General features: G+C 32.0%; 1 protein-coding gene and 1 long non-coding RNA gene across 4 annotated transcripts; both read right to left on the bottom strand.

Annotated features, from left to right (window-relative positions):
- Positions 1–604: 604 nt before the first annotated feature.
- LOC106413662 (putative clathrin assembly protein At5g65370) lies at positions 605–1,906 on the bottom strand. Its single transcript, XM_013854394.3, has 2 exons — positions 1,377–1,906; positions 605–1,242 (listed from the first exon to the last, which is right to left on the bottom strand). The coding sequence occupies exons 1-2, from the start codon at positions 1,895–1,897 to the stop codon at positions 804–806; spliced, it is 960 nt and encodes a 319-aa protein (XP_013709848.2). The 5' UTR covers positions 1,898–1,906; the 3' UTR covers positions 605–803.
- An 834-nt stretch (positions 1,907–2,740) lies between these two features.
- On the bottom strand, positions 2,741–13,837 carry LOC125577057. 3 transcript variants are annotated; one of them, XR_007315373.1, is made up of 5 exons: positions 12,514–13,837; positions 5,932–6,094; positions 5,487–5,560; positions 3,152–3,311; positions 2,741–3,040 (listed from the first exon to the last, which is right to left on the bottom strand). It is a non-coding gene; the product is annotated as an uncharacterized LOC125577057 (long non-coding RNA). The 3 variants fall into 3 exon arrangements; XR_007315375.1 differs by having other exon boundaries at positions 2,741–2,979; positions 12,514–13,836; XR_007315374.1 differs by having other exon boundaries at positions 5,999–6,094; positions 12,514–13,835.
- Between the last annotated feature and the right edge of the window lie 3,301 nt (positions 13,838–17,138).

Raw genomic sequence — 17,138 nt, 5'->3', positions numbered from 1 at the left:
TTAACCAACTATCCTAAGATTACAGTCCCTCACATAAAAAAAATTCCATAGATTTTATAAAATCAATTTATTACGTGACCCAGTTAATAACAAATGCATATGATGTATTGGTTATACCACCGGTTCTAGATTTTTTATACAACATTTGAATACCATCATAAGCTTTTTATATATGAATTATCGTTGTTGGTATTGAAATGTTGTGTGTATGTTTAACAAACCGGTCAAATCAGTGTACGTTGGCAATGAAATGTTGTATAAGAAATCTTGAACCAGTGGTTTTTTTTTTTTTTTTGAACCAGTGGATCTTGAACCAGTGGATTTTATTTAACAGCTTCCGATCTTCGTGGCTTCTTCTACGAGGATGATGGTTCTTGAGCTATGAAACTGTGTCCGCTGGAAAAAAAATATCCATAATAGCAGTGCGGCTCTTGATGGCCTCTCATAAGGCAAACCACGCCGTTTCCAACCTGAATCCATTTCAAGTTGCATGATAATTTAGACCAAAAAAAAGTTGCATGATAATTCTCTGGTTCGAAGATTCGGCAACGAACACTTACAAAGTAGGTTAGAAAGAGAGAGTTTAGAGAGGAAGAAAAGAAAGAACCTTGAAAATAGGCGTTACTGGTATAACGATTCTATTATATACTCATTCATAGCATGTATACATCTCATATACATAAGACTTGTATAATCGTAAATAACGACCAGCTTTATGGGGATAAGCTATAACAACAACAATAAAAGGGCTTATTAATCGAAGTTGGCCAGGTTATTTATCCATCGTTTCTAGTCTTCTAACGTTAGTTATCTTTTAATTTCAATACCAAACCCCAAAACTCCTTATCCAAAGGTTCGCATCGCCAACAAAACTCGCTCAAAGACTCCCTACACTTTTCAAGCCTCACCAAAACAGGAATCAGCTCGGCCGGATCAGCTGTTCTCTTGTCCAATTCTTCAAACCTTATTTTGATCAATCTCATCACCGATACATAATCTTGTTCCATTAGTCCTATCATCCTAATAATAATTATGTTCGGTTTCTCCAGCGGGGTTTCTGGCCTGGCATTTATCTGTTCGAATAGATTCACCAAAAAATCGACTTGTTTGAAAATGCAATCGGTTGTGTAAGACGAGACTCGTTGAGTCTCCAAACGCTTTTCTTCAAATTTTTCTTTTATGTTTGGAGTAACGCCTAAAACCTCCGCAATGCATAAATAAATATTAAGATAATTTTTGTACCTATATATTCAGATGAACAACAATTTTTAATAATCAAAATATAATAGAAAATAAAGGAATAAATCAATATATATCCCTGTTAATTTTTCTAATCCTTCAAACCAAAAGTATAACCAATACATATATGATCTTACCATCGAACCCATGGAACCAACTCTATAGTAAAACGAGATGAATCCACATTAAGATCATCCAACTTAAGATTACTCTCTCCTTGGTTATAAATCAAATTACGATGACTATTAGTGCCACGATGACCACCTTCTCCTTCATAACCCTTTTCAGATTTAATCATGTTATGGATAAGAATGAGACATTTAGAAGCCACGCACACGTTCGTCGTCACACACAGCCTCTGCATAATCCCACTGATGGTCTGAGGAGAGTAACCCGTTGCCATGGTTGATTGGAGAAATTTGACGTATTTTTCGGAAGGTGATTTGTTCGAGGTATGACTCGTGGCTTTCAAGATAGCTTCGTCAATGGTTTTGGTGTTCACGGAACTACACATATGAACGACGTTGAGTTTCATGTGCGAGGCTTTGTCTTTTAATTTGCCACTCAAGGTTGTGAATGTTCCCATTTGATCAATACTTTTTTTAATATCGATTTTGTCTTTATGAATGTTTGTATATTGAGAAATGTGGGTTTGCATTTTGTAATATTTGAAGGGTTCAGTCAGTATATATATCTACTCTATTAAAATAGAGTCCTAAATTTATCTACCATAAAAGTTCTCATTTAAGTTTTGGCCTGTTTGAAGTTTGTTAGGAAGCTACTTAATTTATGGACCATAACAAGTTAATTACATTATTATTAGTAGATATATGACACGATTTTATCTCCTATTAAACCGACTACATCTATTAACCCAGCATCTACTCTATTAAATGTAAACCAATATAATCTGATACGGACCATCTAACAAGATACGTGTATGTTAGATACAATTTCATATTACACCTTATTAGTCACGCTTATAACAAACGAATTACATATATACCTTGCTGATTGTTGACTTCTAACAAAGAACATGTATGTTAGATACAATTTCATATGACACCTTATTAGTCATCGACTTTTAAGAGATTTATCATGTATGTAACTTTGCTCTAAGTTGACTTCTAATAAATTTATCATCGACATGTTCATCACATAAAGAATATGTATGTTAGATACATGATCATTTTACACCTAATTTTCGTGCATATATCATTTTAAAGATATTTTATTTTAAATTTGAATATACTGTTTTCATAAACAATTCTTATCTACAAGAAAATTTATAAAGATATTTACCAGAAAGATTTCATCAAATCTAAACTGTCTTGACGTGCACACCAAGTTATCAATAATCAATAACAACTTAATATAGTATATCTTGAATAATCAACAAGATTTCCTCCCTTATTTTTCTACTACGTTTTTAATCGACTATCCATCTACGTTCATAATCTTTTAGATCTTCAATTTATATAACAACTCCAACAGAATATGGTAATCAGAATATTCTATCGAATTTAACTATATGGATATCAAATCAAATCTTCAGCACGCTATCATTAAACCTAAACGTTTAATGATCACTATAAATAATAAGACGATCAACTAATACCTCCTATGTCCGCAAAAAAAAAAACGTACACTCGTATGGCTATGATTACCTCAGACCCGACGATGACTTTGCTCAATGATGTCAAACCATACAAAACATCTTGGAAGGTCGAAGTTAAAGTCCTGCATTCATGGACACAACATTCATCTTATTCTGGTGGAGATTCTCTTCAGTTCATTCTTGCTGATAAAACAGTAAGTTTATCTATTAGTTAATTTCTGTACATGTTTAAAATTGGCGTCTAAACTGATCTTTATATCAAATGTCAATGTAGGGAGTTAAGATTCATTGTACCTGCAAGAGACTCTTCTTTGCTCGTGTTAAGAAACTTCAAGTTGGACAATGGAGGTTCATTGAAAATTTCTCACTAACCGCAGCTGCCGGAAAGTACCGACCGACAAGTCATAAGTACAAAATGTCGATCATCAGCAACTCCAACGTCACCAATTCCACCCTGAAAGATGAGGATAATTTTCTGTCATTAACATCTTTCACAGAAATCATGAACGGAAGTCTTGATTCTAATTTTTTGATTGGTAAATTTTAAGAGTTTTCTTATTCACAAATACGCTACGGTTTCTGATTAATAATCTTCTTATTTTTTAATAATATGTTTGCAGACGTTATTGGTCAACCAATTGATATCGGAGATATTCAGGTTGTGCCTGTGCAAGGTAAAGAAACAAAGAAGCTTGAGTTTACTTTGATAGACACAGAGTAAGTTATAGATTACCTTTTGCAAATATACTTTTCATATGTAAACAAATCGTGTTTTTAATGTGTTAATCTACTAATGTATATTTCAGGGATCACCAAATAGCATGTTGTCTTTGGGGCCGGTTTGCTGAACATATGCTATATGCATACAAAGTTGCTCAAGTCAATAAGAATTTTCTCTGTTTAGTGAGATTTGCTAAAATCAATGTTTACAAGGGTAAGAATTTGACTAATCGATTGAGAAAAAAATATACTTTATTATGCTTTTGATTTACTTAATAAATTTTTATTCTTTGTTGCAGGACAAGTTCAGGTTACAAATGCTTTTGATTCTTCCACTGTCGAAATAAATCCACCCGGATTTGATGTCCAAGACTATCTTCAAGTGTATGTTTAATTCTAATCACATACCAACTATTTGATGTTTGCTAATTAAATATACATGATCTCTCAAACCGTTTTTTACTTATTCAGGTTGCCTAGGAACGAGCTTGCTCTCACAACTGGTAGTCATGAGCTTGCAAAACATAAAGGAAGCAAACGCCAACCTGATAAATGGTCTAATTATCCTGAGAGATCAATTCTGGATATCATTATGGCGACTGAGGTAATTTTTTAGTATATCTAAGGTATATACTGTTATAATCTACCTATATTCTAAAACTAATGTTATTTTTGTAGACTGAAACCTGCATTGTTAAGGGCACAATTTATGAAATAGACACAGACTGGGCTTGGTTTTATTTTGGTTGTGTTAAGTGCCACTTCAAAAAGGTTACCGACATTACCAAAAGGGATGTGGTTCCTGTGAAACATCTGTGGTATTGTGATTCATGCCATCAGTCTGTAACCAATGTTGCACCTCAGTATGTTTTTTAATCTTAATAGTATTAGATATATGTATCTGAGTCATATAACTTACCAATTTTACATTTTTACAGGTTTAAACTCCATCTACTTATAAAGGATGACACTGGTGAAACTAAGGTGATGCTGCTTGATACTATTGCTGAACCAATTTTGGGAGTGAGTGCTGAAGTGCTATTAGATGGTTCTCTAGAAGAGGTATGTAAAAATTTCAATTTAATTGTTGTATATTGCATACATATAGTCGTTTTTAATATAGTAGGTGTTTGTTTTTATTTAGGTTGAAGATCCTGAAGACTTGCCTGCTGCTATTAATGAGCTTATTGGAAAAACTTTCAAATTTGGTGTCTATGTGAGCAAAGACAATGTTGACTATGGAGCTGATATATTTAACATTGGGAAAACATGGTCTGCTGATGAGATCATAACTCACTCGGATGATGAGAATACTGATGATACGTTGACTAACAGAGCTTTATCTAACCGTTCCTCAGGACAGGTCTACTCAAAATATCATTATTCTTCCTAATTAGATATTTTATTATTCACAACCTATATGCGTATTCATTAAAAGTTTATTCTATTATTTTCAAGGTCTCTTTGGTCAGCATGGAAAGTGAAGAGAACACATGTTTGTCGTCAACTCCACTATCAAAACGAAAGGGAGAATGTGAGATTGATGATCTTTCTTCTACCAATAAGAAACAATGCTCAAAGATAATTAAGCAGGAAAAGAAGTAGTGGTGGAGAAAACTGAGATGCTACGTGTTTTGTTTTTGCTTTTAATAATCGTTTTATTTTCAGAAACTATGTTTTTTTGAATTTTCTATTATCTGGTTTATTTCCATATGCTGTATTGTTTTGTTTTTATCAATAAAGAGGATTTTTTAATAATAACAATATGTGTTTTGTGAATCTAATCTATCAAACTGACTATCGGGAAAATGAATAAGGCATTAAACTTATAAATTTTTATAAAAGTTTTCACAAAACGCACTTAACTAAATATATGAGCATACGGAAATTTAACAACAAATATACTTACTTTAATAAGCTGTTGTTGAACTCCCTTTAGTAAATAAGCCAAAGTAGATTGTTTGATAAATCTATATTTGCATCCTAAACAAAAATGAAGTTGTTAGAATACTTAATAGAGTTATCTAAAGAAATAATTTGTAGTACTCAAAAAAGTAACTCAAACGAATATATGTTATAATCAATTACAATTATTACTTGCAACAAGTAAAGATATTAAACGTATCCGTGAAGATATAACCGACAACTAATCTACATTTAGATATTCATGTGATCTAAAGAGATTTTATACAATATTTCATATGTAAAGAATCTTAACTTAATTAATTCTCTTTTCAATTATTTTCAAAATCCCGCCTAACTACAAATTAGAAATTTCAATGTATTAACATTGACGCCATTATTTTCTTATTAGCAACAGAATGACTGTGAGAATTCATTGAACAATTTTATACCTATCAACTTTGTTTTAAAGGTGATTATACTATTCCTCAGTTCCAGTGCATGTAACTGAGAACAAACCGTGTAGTTTCTGCTAACATAGCCCTTCAATGAAGAGGATGAAAAGAAAGCATCAACCTCGGTTTGAGGATGATGGTCATCGGCTGCGTTCCCAATCTGTTTCAAAACAGAGAATAGATCATTCTCAAAGAAAAGATGTCCCTTTGAGTACAGTTTTTGGAAGATTAAAGAGTGATATTACCAATAATAGAGTCTCATCAAGGTTTAAAACACAAGTTTCAGTGTCAAATCCTACAAACAAACGAGGTGTTTTATATTCTATATTGACCATTGTTTATATACCAGGTTTCCTCACGTTCAGCTAAAATCTCTAATTTCATTTGGTGTAGTTTGTTTTGACAAAAAAAATGATGAGAACCCTAATGACAAGAAAAAGAGTCGAAGAGATCAAGGTCTGTTTATATATCCTAATTTACTGATAATAGCTGAGACTGCAATGATAGATGATTAATTTTTTTGTTCATTATGTAATATACTAATATAATACTCCCATTTCAGGTATAGTAAGAGGATCATGTTCAAGTCATGTCACATTTCAAAGAGAAAACACACCAAATACAAAAATACCTATAACATCCACCAGTCATACTACATTTGATTCAGGAATTTCAAACACATCTTATGTAGAACATGATTTTCCTATAGATGATCCAGAGAATGAAGGTAAACCGTTTTCCATCCAGAGGATGATTTGAACTTTATGTTGTTTCGTCCCTTTCTAAATTCATACGTTAGATACTTTTATCATGTGTATGTTTTGCAGATTTACTGCGATCCATAGATGAGTGTGATGATCTAGAAGTCGAATGTAGTAGTCAGGAAAGTTCGGATACTGAAATTTCAGATGACGAACAGTCTGTTGTACAAGAACCACAGAAAGAAGATCAAACAGAGAGAGTTAGCTTTCTAGCAGCTTTATTTAAAAAAAACTTCTCTGAGGTGAAAAAACCACCGAAGCCAAAAGTGAAAGCAGTGTCATCATCTGAATATGGTAAGCTAAAATTTGTCAATAGATGGTTTCTATGTAGACTATTTTTTTCTAACCTATAAACATTATTATAAAGCAGATTATGTTGATGAAGGTGACCCAACTTACACCTGTGTTCATTGTGGAGCTATCATGTGGTTTGGAGAGCGCATAAATAAGACCAAATCTAGAAAAAAACCTATATTTACATTGTGTTGCATGCAAGGTCAGGTCCAGTTGCCCTTATTAAAGAAATCCCCGGATGTTCTAATGAAGCTTCTCACAGGAAATGATAAGCTGAGTAAACATTTCCAAAAGAATACCAGATCATATAATATGGTTTTTTCATTCACTTCACTTGGTGGTAAAGTAGATAAGTCTGTTAGAAAGGGAAGAGGACCACAAATGTTGGTGCTTCATGGTGAGAATTATCATCTGATGGGAAGTTTAACCCCACCTGAAGGAAATTATGCCAAGTTTGGACAGCTTTACATTGTTGACACAGAGAATGAACTTCAAAACAGATCTAAAGCTTTGAGGTAAGTAATTTAATTTTGCATATAAGTGCTTAAACATTACTATATGCGTGTTATATAAACTTATTATATCTACTTTACTGTTTTTCAGGAATGGGAAAAATACTCAGACAGAGAGTACAATCGATGGGTTGAAGAAAGAAATTATTCAGCCTATAATGATGATGTTGAATGATGTTAATCCATATGTTAAGCAGTTTCGATCAGCTAGAGATAGATTTCGAATGAATCCGGAAGAGACTTTCCATATGCGAATCGTAAGTAGAAGTGACAGAGATGGTCGGACATATAATATGCCAACTGCATCTGAGGTTGCTGCATTGATTCCTGGAGATTTTAATTTAGGAATGGATAAGCGGGATATTGTTCTACAGCATAAGTCTGGTAGACTTACAAGGATCGATGAGATTCATATTTCCTATTTAGCACTCCAGTATCCTCTGCTATTTGTGTATGGTGAGGATGGATTCAGGATTGGCATTAAGAAGGGTGTCACAGAAGCGTCGAAGAAACTCAAGAAAGATACTATCAGTATGAGACAGTTTTTTGCTTTCCGGATGCAAGAGCGAGAAAATGAATCACATGTTCTTCTATACTCCAGAAGGTTATTTCAACAATTCATAGTTGATGCATATACGACTATAGAAGCCAACAGACTTAGGTATCTGCAGCTCAACCAGACATGCTTGCGTTCGGATAGTTACGACTCTATCAAGGAGTCTGAAAATGCTGGACAGTCGGACATGAATGAACAAGGTCAGCAATTTGTGCTACCAGCTACTTTCACAGGGGGTCCTAGATACATGAAGAATATGTACTTAGACGCTATGGCCATTTGTAGACATTTTGGTTTTCCAGACCTTTTCATCACCTTTACATGCAATCCAAAATGGCCAGAACTTACGAGATTTCTGAAAAAGAGAGGCCTGAATTCAGATGACAGACCAGATGTTATATGTCGGATGTTTAAGATGAAACTCGATTCTTTGATGCATGATTTGACAAAGAAGAATATATTGGGGAAAACAGCTTCATGTAAGTTCGTTTTTGACTCAATCTTAGCTTAAAATATTTCTTATTATTTCTATACTGACTTGGTCGTTTTCTTACAATAATGGCAACTGTTTTTTTTAATATATTTCAGCTATGTATACTGTTGAGTTTCAGAAGAGAGGTTTGCCACATGCTCACATACTGCTTTTTATGCATCCTTCATCCAAATTTCCAAAAACAGAAGACATCGATAAAATCATATCGGCTGAGATTCCTGATAAGTCGCTTGATCCAGATCTCTACAATGTTGTTAAGGATATGATGATTCATGGTCCGTGCGGAGCAGCTAATAGGAATTCACCGTGCATGGAAAATGGACAGTGTTCGAAAAGTTTTCCTAAACCCTTTGCTGATAATACTAGAGTGAAAAAAGATGGATTTCCTGTTTACAGAAGACGTGAGCAATCTAACAGTTATGTTGAGAAGAATGGTTTGAAATGTGACAACAGATGGGTCATCCCTTATAACAAGAAACTCTCTCTTCGGTACCGAGCACACATTAACGTAGAGTGGTGCAACCAAGTTGGTTCCATTAAGTATTTATTTAAATACATTAATAAAGGAGCTGACCGTGTAACTGTGGTAGTTGAACCAACAGGGCCAGATGTTGCGAATCAAACAGCACCAAATTCGTCTGCAGGGAACTCAGCTACAGCGACCTCGGCCGCAGCTAGCTCAGTTGCAGCGAAATCAGTAGCAGCTAACTCGGCGTTAGGAAACTCTGCCATGGAGACTGGTGGTAACATATTGAAAGAAACTGTGGAGATTAAAAAAAATGAAATAAAGGATTTCTTTGATTGCAGGTAGTTTATTAACTGATCCATAAATATTTTATTTTCAGGAGGTAGTATTTATTTCAATCTTAGATTCTAACTTATATTGTTCTGATCAATGTAGATATGTTTCAACTTGTGAAGGATCATGGAGAATTTTTAAGTTTCCAATACATTACAGATCTACTGCGGTTGAGAAGTTGTCATTTCATCTTCCAGGGAAACAGACCATTATCTTCAAAGGGAAGGATAAAGTTAAGGATGTTGTCAGTCGTAAGCTCATCGAAAACACAATGTTCTTGGCATGGTTTGAGCTGTGTAAGGTTGATGCGTTTGCTCGGACTCTTACATATATTCAGATTCCCAACTATTATACATATTCGAAGAGTCAGAAGAAGTTCAATAGAAGGAAACAAGGTTTCAGTGTTGGAAGAATTAATTATGCCCCAAGGAAGCAGGAAAGCTCTTATTATTTGAGAGTTTTGTTGAACTATGTCAAAGGTCCTACTAGCTACGAGGATATTAAAACATATAATGATGTGCTTTATGAGGGGTATAAAGAAACATGTTATGCTCGGGGAATATTGGATGATGACCAGGAGTACATAGATGATTTGATAAGGCGTAGCTATGATAGTTCTGCAGCAGTTGTTCGTGATCTATTTGTTCTAATGCTTCTCTCGAACAGTCTTTCTCAACCAGAGGTGGTTTGGGAAAAAACTTGGGAACTCTTATCTGAAGATATCGAGTATAATCGCAGACATCATTTCAATAGGCCTGGTACACTACTAACTTATTATATCAAATTCCCCTATTGTATCTACGTTTTTGTCAAATTGTTGTTTGTTGATTGTTCTAATAATCAGCTATTTATTATGTGAGACTGTTGTTTTATTAGAGTTTACAGCTTCACATGAGAGTTCTTTTTGTGAATTGGCAGGACTTAAATTGACTGACAATGACAAGAAGTTGTATGCTCTAATAGAGATTGAGAAGCTTATGAAAAGAAATGGGAGTTCACTTTCACTATATGAGTCTATGCCAAAGCTTCCTGCCAATGCCAAATCGATTGAAAATGTCTTGATATTGGATGAGCTAAGTTATGATATGGAAGACTTGCAAGCCACTCATGATATAGATTTTTCAAAGATGACTGATGAGCAAAGGAAAATCTATGATGAGATCATTAGTGCTGTTGTTGAAGATAGAGGTGGAATGTTCTTTGTTTACGGGTTTGGTGGCACAGGAAAAACCTTTCTTTGGAAACTTCTATCAGCTGCTTTGAGGTGCAAGGGAGATATAGTTCTTAATACTGCATCATCCGGAATTGCTTCCCTGTTGTTACCAGGTGGCAGAACTGCTCATTCCCGTTTTAGCATACCCATCAATCCAGATGAATTCACTACATGTTCACTGACTCCCGGATCGGATAAAGCTAATTTGATAAAGGAAGCATCTCTAATTATCTGGGATGAAGCACCAATGATGAGCCGACATTGCTTTGAATCCTTAGACAGAAGTTTAAATGATCTAATGGACAATCCAGATAAAAAGCCTTTTGGTGGAAAAGTAATTGTGTTTGGAGGTGATTTTCGACAAGTGCTTCCTGTTATTACAGGAGGTTGTAGGGCTGAGATTGTTCTGGCTTCCATGAACTCATCATATCTCTGGGAACACTGCAAAGTTCTGAAGCTTACCAAGAACATGAGATTGTGTTCAAACAATCTCACAGATGATGAGGCAAAAGATCTGAAAGAATTTTCAGAGTGGATTTTGGCTGTTGGTGATGGGAAAGTATCAGAGCCTAATGATGGGGAGGCATTAATTGAAATTCCAAAAGAGTTTCTAATTATGGACCCTAACGATCCTATTGAGACTATAAGTCTGGCCATTTATGGAGACACTGATTCATTGAAAGGGATAAAAGATCCTAAGTTTTTCAAAGAGAGAGCAATCTTATGTCCAACTAATGAGGATGTTAATATGATTAATGATCATATGTTATCTAAACTCGAAGGTAATTTAGTGTTTTTTTACTGTATATATTTTCGTTATTTTTATTGACACTGACTCTTTTATAAAATTTGGTTATTTCCCATCAGGTGAAGAAATGATTTATATCTCATCTGACAGTATAGATCCATCTGATACTGCCTCGGTCAGTAATGAAGCCCTCAGTTCCGACTTTCTAAACAGCATTAAAGTTTCTGGGCTACCAAATCATAGTCTAAGATTGAAGGTTGGTTGTCCTGTTATGTTGCTTAGGAACATTAATCCTAATGAAGGTCTAATGAATGGAACAAGATTGCAAATTACACAACTTATGGATTTCATGGTGGAAGCTAGAATCTTAACTGGTGACAAGGTTGGTAAAGACGTTTATATTCCTAGATTGTTGATCGAGCCTACAGATAAAAGACTTCCTTTCAAGATGCGCAGAAGACAATTGCCTTTAACTGTGGCTTTTGCAATAACCATCAACAAGAGTCAAGGACAATCATTGTCTGAAGTGGGATTATTCCTTCCTAGACCAGTTTTTTCTCATGGCCAGCTATATGTTGCTATTTCAAGGGTTACTTCGAAGAAAGGTTTGAAAATCTTGATTGTGGATAAAGAAGGGAAGCCGCAAAATAAAACTACTAATGTTGTTTTCAAAGAGGTTTTTACTAATCTGGAAACCATAGATGACTGATGTGAGTGTCTTGCTGCGAATTTGTTTTGTGTTTTAGTACTTGCAGACTGAAATTGGTGTTTTGGTTGTGTTTTTTGTTGTACTACATTTGCTTTAAAGTTTTCAAAGTCATTTCCGATTTTGTACTAAATAAATTCTTTAATCAATCGGTTAGGAAGACTCAATCTAAAATATTTTATTCTATCTTACTAATAGAGGATTGAAATCAAACCAAACATGTATTGATCATCATGTTTTGACAAAGAAGAAATAACAGTTTGCCATCTAAAATTAAACTGACCATGTATCTAATAAAATTCAACAAAACATAGAACAGTTAATCAGCAACCCAACAACAGATATGCAAGATCAAGTACATGAATCTACAAACAAGTCAGTTTATATAGTTTATCATTTAAGTAATTGTACAATCCTAAAGCCGATAATCCTAGGATGATTCTACAAGTTCAGTTCACGATTTCTCGAATTAAATAAAAATTTAATATAGTACTAACCTTTGTTTCTGTAGTTTATTTTGTGAATTGTTCCAAAGCTGTATTCCCCAGTTTCTCTGGCATACAACCCTTATCAATGACCTATCAATATATGAGATGAAAAGACAAAAAAAAATAAGAACAAGGAAATAATATAAACGAAAACATAGCAAAAGATCAACAAGAGAATAAATAAAACTGTGTTGATGTGAACATATGTACTATGATTATATTTCAGGTCAGACTTAACTTTTTAAAATCTCTGTCAGGTTTGTCTTCTACTCTGCTTTTGTCTTTTTAAAGATCCATCGTTTAAACAATCCTGGCCAATTACCTAATAAAATACCAAGTTCCTTTTTCAGCTTACCGCGAGCAAGACAAATTAATAGAAACAAAACTGAGTAAGAAGATAATAATGATGATGGATCTAGAGATAGATCTAAGAGATCTATCGATATGAGTAAGAACCAGATTTTTAGATAACGAAACCTGATCGTTAACCCGGATCGTTTACAATCAGAAAATTATAAAAACTTACCGAGAACTCAGTTATCGATTGAGTTTGGTGATTGACTGAACGGTGTTTATCCTGGATTTGATATACTTTTAAAGAATTTTTGTTGGTGATTACAGAGATGAGTATTGTCTCGAACTGAGAACCACCGACGGAGAAGCAAAGAAAAAAAGGTTGTTGATTTTTTCAAGAAAACGTTAAAAGTGGTTTTGCTTCCCGGAAAAAAAAGGTGTGGCCTTATTTTACCTTTCGATGAATCTAATACGTTTTTAACTAATGGGCCATTTCTGTAACAACAAATATAATGCTTGAAAATTTAATGGATCATCACGTATAAAATATAAGAAACAAAATAGTGCCCATAAAACATATATGTTGCATGGTTTTATGTTGGACTTAAGGTTGACCCATTTATGAGACAAAGTTCAGACTTCTTTCCATTTAAAAAGATGAATAAAAACATCTATGTTGAGTTTAATGAGATAAACAAAATCAGGCTTTTTTGTTTTAAAATTATAATCTACTCTATTAAAATAAATCTAATCTCAGTTAATTTAAATTGACCATATATTTTTAAAACATAGTAAACTATATCTTAAATACGGGGACACAAAAAATTATTTTCCCAAATATGTTAATAATAGATTTTAAATAACATATAAATATATTTTAAAGAACATATATAACAAAAAAACACTATGCACAATATTAAAAATTTCTGCACACAAAAAAACACCATGTACAATATATGTTATAACAACATCACAGTTCAATATATCTTAAAAACATATTTTTTTTCAAGTCATTAACATAAAAATATTATATAAATATAATATATTACTAAATATTTTTTAAACAAAATTGGCAGAACCATATCCGCGCACAGCGCGGGTCCGTATCTAGTTCTTAAATTTGTTATTGAGTAAGGTCAAACACGTTTGAGTAAGAACAAACCCGTTTGAGTAAAGATCAAACACGTTCTTATCTTCTTCTTCTTCTTTTTCCTTTTTAAAAAGCACCTTTTTATCTTGATAATCATATCTTTCATTAGTCCATATACTAGATAGATTCCTTTTAATTTGCTTAAATACACTAGATAGTGTTGTCAAAAAAAGTAGATAGATTCTTAGACCGGATCTAATATTATTATCTAATATCTATATTATTAAAGTTGAAGTACACATTGAAATTGTTTGGCAATATGAATAGTAGTTAAAAATAGTACTGTTTGGAAACATTAATAGTAGTAAGTTAGAAAAAAAAATAATGGGCTTATGTTACTAAAAATTTGGAAGTCCATTACATTATATTAAAAAGTAATGGGTCTATATTACTTGATAATATATATATTAAAATCAAAATAATAATTTAAAATTGATTTATATCAAAAATTCATTCAAAAATAAACATATATTCAAAACTTGATTTTTACTAACATATTTTTCAATAACTATTATAAAAATATTTTCAATATATATAAGAAAAATATAATACAAAGCCCAATTTCAAACACCAACTTAAATTATGGTTTTATATTTCACATTAAATTTAATAATATAATTTATGTGATTATTTATATGATTGTACGTATAAAATATTATTAATTATAAGAAAACTGATTTGATGGTACGTATAAAATATGATTAATTATATGATAACACATATTTTGTAACCTATGATGACACATATAGGATATATATATATATATAGGATATATATATATATAATAGTGATTAGGGGTGAGCGTTCGGGTTCGTTTTCGGGTCTTTTTAGGATTTCGTGTTCATTTCAGATCTTTGAGGATTTGGTTCGGATTTGGTTCGGATTTGGATAATCAATTTAAATAGGTTTGGTTTAAATATTTGGTAGAGAATTAATAATTATTTAAGTATTTTTGGAGTTTTGAGTATATTTTAACTATTTAAGATATTTACGTTTGATTATTTGTATATATTTTCAAGCATTTAAGCAAACTTAAAAGTATCATATATATTTTGGATGTTTTTATATATATAAAATCTAAAAATAATTAATATATATATGTATATAAATATATTTTGGATATCCAAAATACTTCAGTTCAGATCGGATTAGATTTCAGTTCTTCAAATACCAAAATTTTGAATAATTTGGATATTTAATCAATTTCGGTTCGGATTTAGTACTACTTATTCGGATTGAGATCGGTTCAATTTTTCGAATTCGAGTTTTTTGTCAAATCCTAAATAGTGACATAAAAATCAAATAGCATCATATTTTCTTTAAAAAAATACATCCGCACGGGCGTGCGGGTCAAAACCTAGTGCACTTTAAGATTGAATACATATATATATATATATATCTTGATATTTTATTAAAATGATAATTTTGAACTGTTTGTTTTTTTGTTCTATCCATACTATGCTTTATATCTTTATATATATAAATATATATATAATTTAGATTTTGCTCTTTCCTTAAGTTTCCACATCTTTAGATATTTGACACATCATCATTAATTTTTAAATTGATAATTTATCCCTAAATTTTATCTACTTCTTATTTATATCAAATATTAACTTTTTTTTTTAAATAATCCATCTCCTTTAATCAAAATCTCATTTTTAATTCCCACCAAAATTTGTCATCAAGCTTGAAAGTAAAACTACATAATATCATTCAAAATATCTAAAATAATAGATATAAAAAATTAATAAAAACAAAAATAGACAAATTCATCTATGATATTGATTTTTCATGTTCCTAAAACAGCCCTTAACGAAAGTGAGTCTCACATATTGTTTTTCTTTTTGAATCATTAAACTAAAGTTTAGAGAAACTAACATGCAAATGATCCAAAACCACAACCAAGATTTAATGCATAATCAAAATAGTAATTAAAAGTCTAAACCAAACAATAAAATCTAGTGAAAATATAATCTAAAAATACATAAAGATCAATTTATAATAGGTAAAGAAAATTATGAAGAACAAAAACCAGAAAAATCTGTTTACTATATTTTACACTTTTCACCAAACTTATAGTAACAAAAACGTGTAATTCAGAGTTTTATTTTCCTATTTTTAGTCACCGAACTCAAACTCTACAAATAATAAGAAACAACTTGAAAAACCACAATCAAATAGTAATACATATCAAAATATAGATTGAAAAGAAAAAGTTATAAAAATAAAATAAAACAAAATTATAAAAAAATGGTGAAAATATATAATATGATTCAAAAATACATAAGTTAAAAGAACAGATAGAAAATTATGAAAAGAAAAAGTAGAGAAATCTATTTAAAATACTACATTTTTCCGTCTTATTCAACCAAATTGAACAGATTTATTTATTCAAAAATGAGTGAAAAATAAGTGCAATGTTGTCATCTTTTGTGGAAGAATGTATTCTCGTTTAGTAAGGTTAACATTTCATCGAAGTACAACAAATCAGAGTGGCGCAGCGGAAGCGTGGTGGGCCCATAACCCACAGGTCCCAGGATCGAAACCTGGCTCTGATATTTTTTTTTTCTTTTTAATTATTTTTTCGGGCAATATGTTTATGTATGTCTGGTCTTATTCGTATTTTCAATATTTCATTACATACTTATTGGCCTTATGTTTATGTATGTCCAATTGTTGTAAAGTTTGATATAAAATTGCGTCCTACAGTACATCCACAACGACAACAATAATGTCAATAACTGATCGACCTGAATCAGAGTTATCAATCTTAATTATACTTCTCTTTTTCATAGACAAGTTTAACCATATAATGTACTATCAATGAACCAAAAGTATAAAAAAAGAGAGATGCTTGAACCCCTGACAATTTCACTTAATCTAGTTAACCAATTTGAAAACAATTAACTTCAGCAACACCTAATATAAAACTGTCAGATCTAAACATTAAGCAGTGAGGTCAGGTGAAGAGAACAGATATATGTATATACATATATAATTTCAAGGAGTGGTGGACACAAATACTCGTTATTCATCTTATACTCGTCATATATTAATCTCGATTTTTCACGCACTCGTCGTTGTCAAGTTGGATATCAAATAAAATAAAATTTAGATATTTGAAAGTACAAACCAAGTAACAAGTATGAAAAAGTTAACTGCTCTACTTGATATTATCTGTTAGTTG

Source organism: Brassica napus, chromosome A8 (genome assembly GCF_020379485.1).
Source record: "Brassica napus cultivar Da-Ae chromosome A8, Da-Ae, whole genome shotgun sequence".
NCBI classification, from domain to species: Eukaryota; Viridiplantae; Streptophyta; class Magnoliopsida; order Brassicales; family Brassicaceae; genus Brassica; species Brassica napus.
The sequence above is the reverse complement of the archived record's forward strand: the minus strand, read 5'-3'. Positions and strand labels throughout refer to the sequence as shown.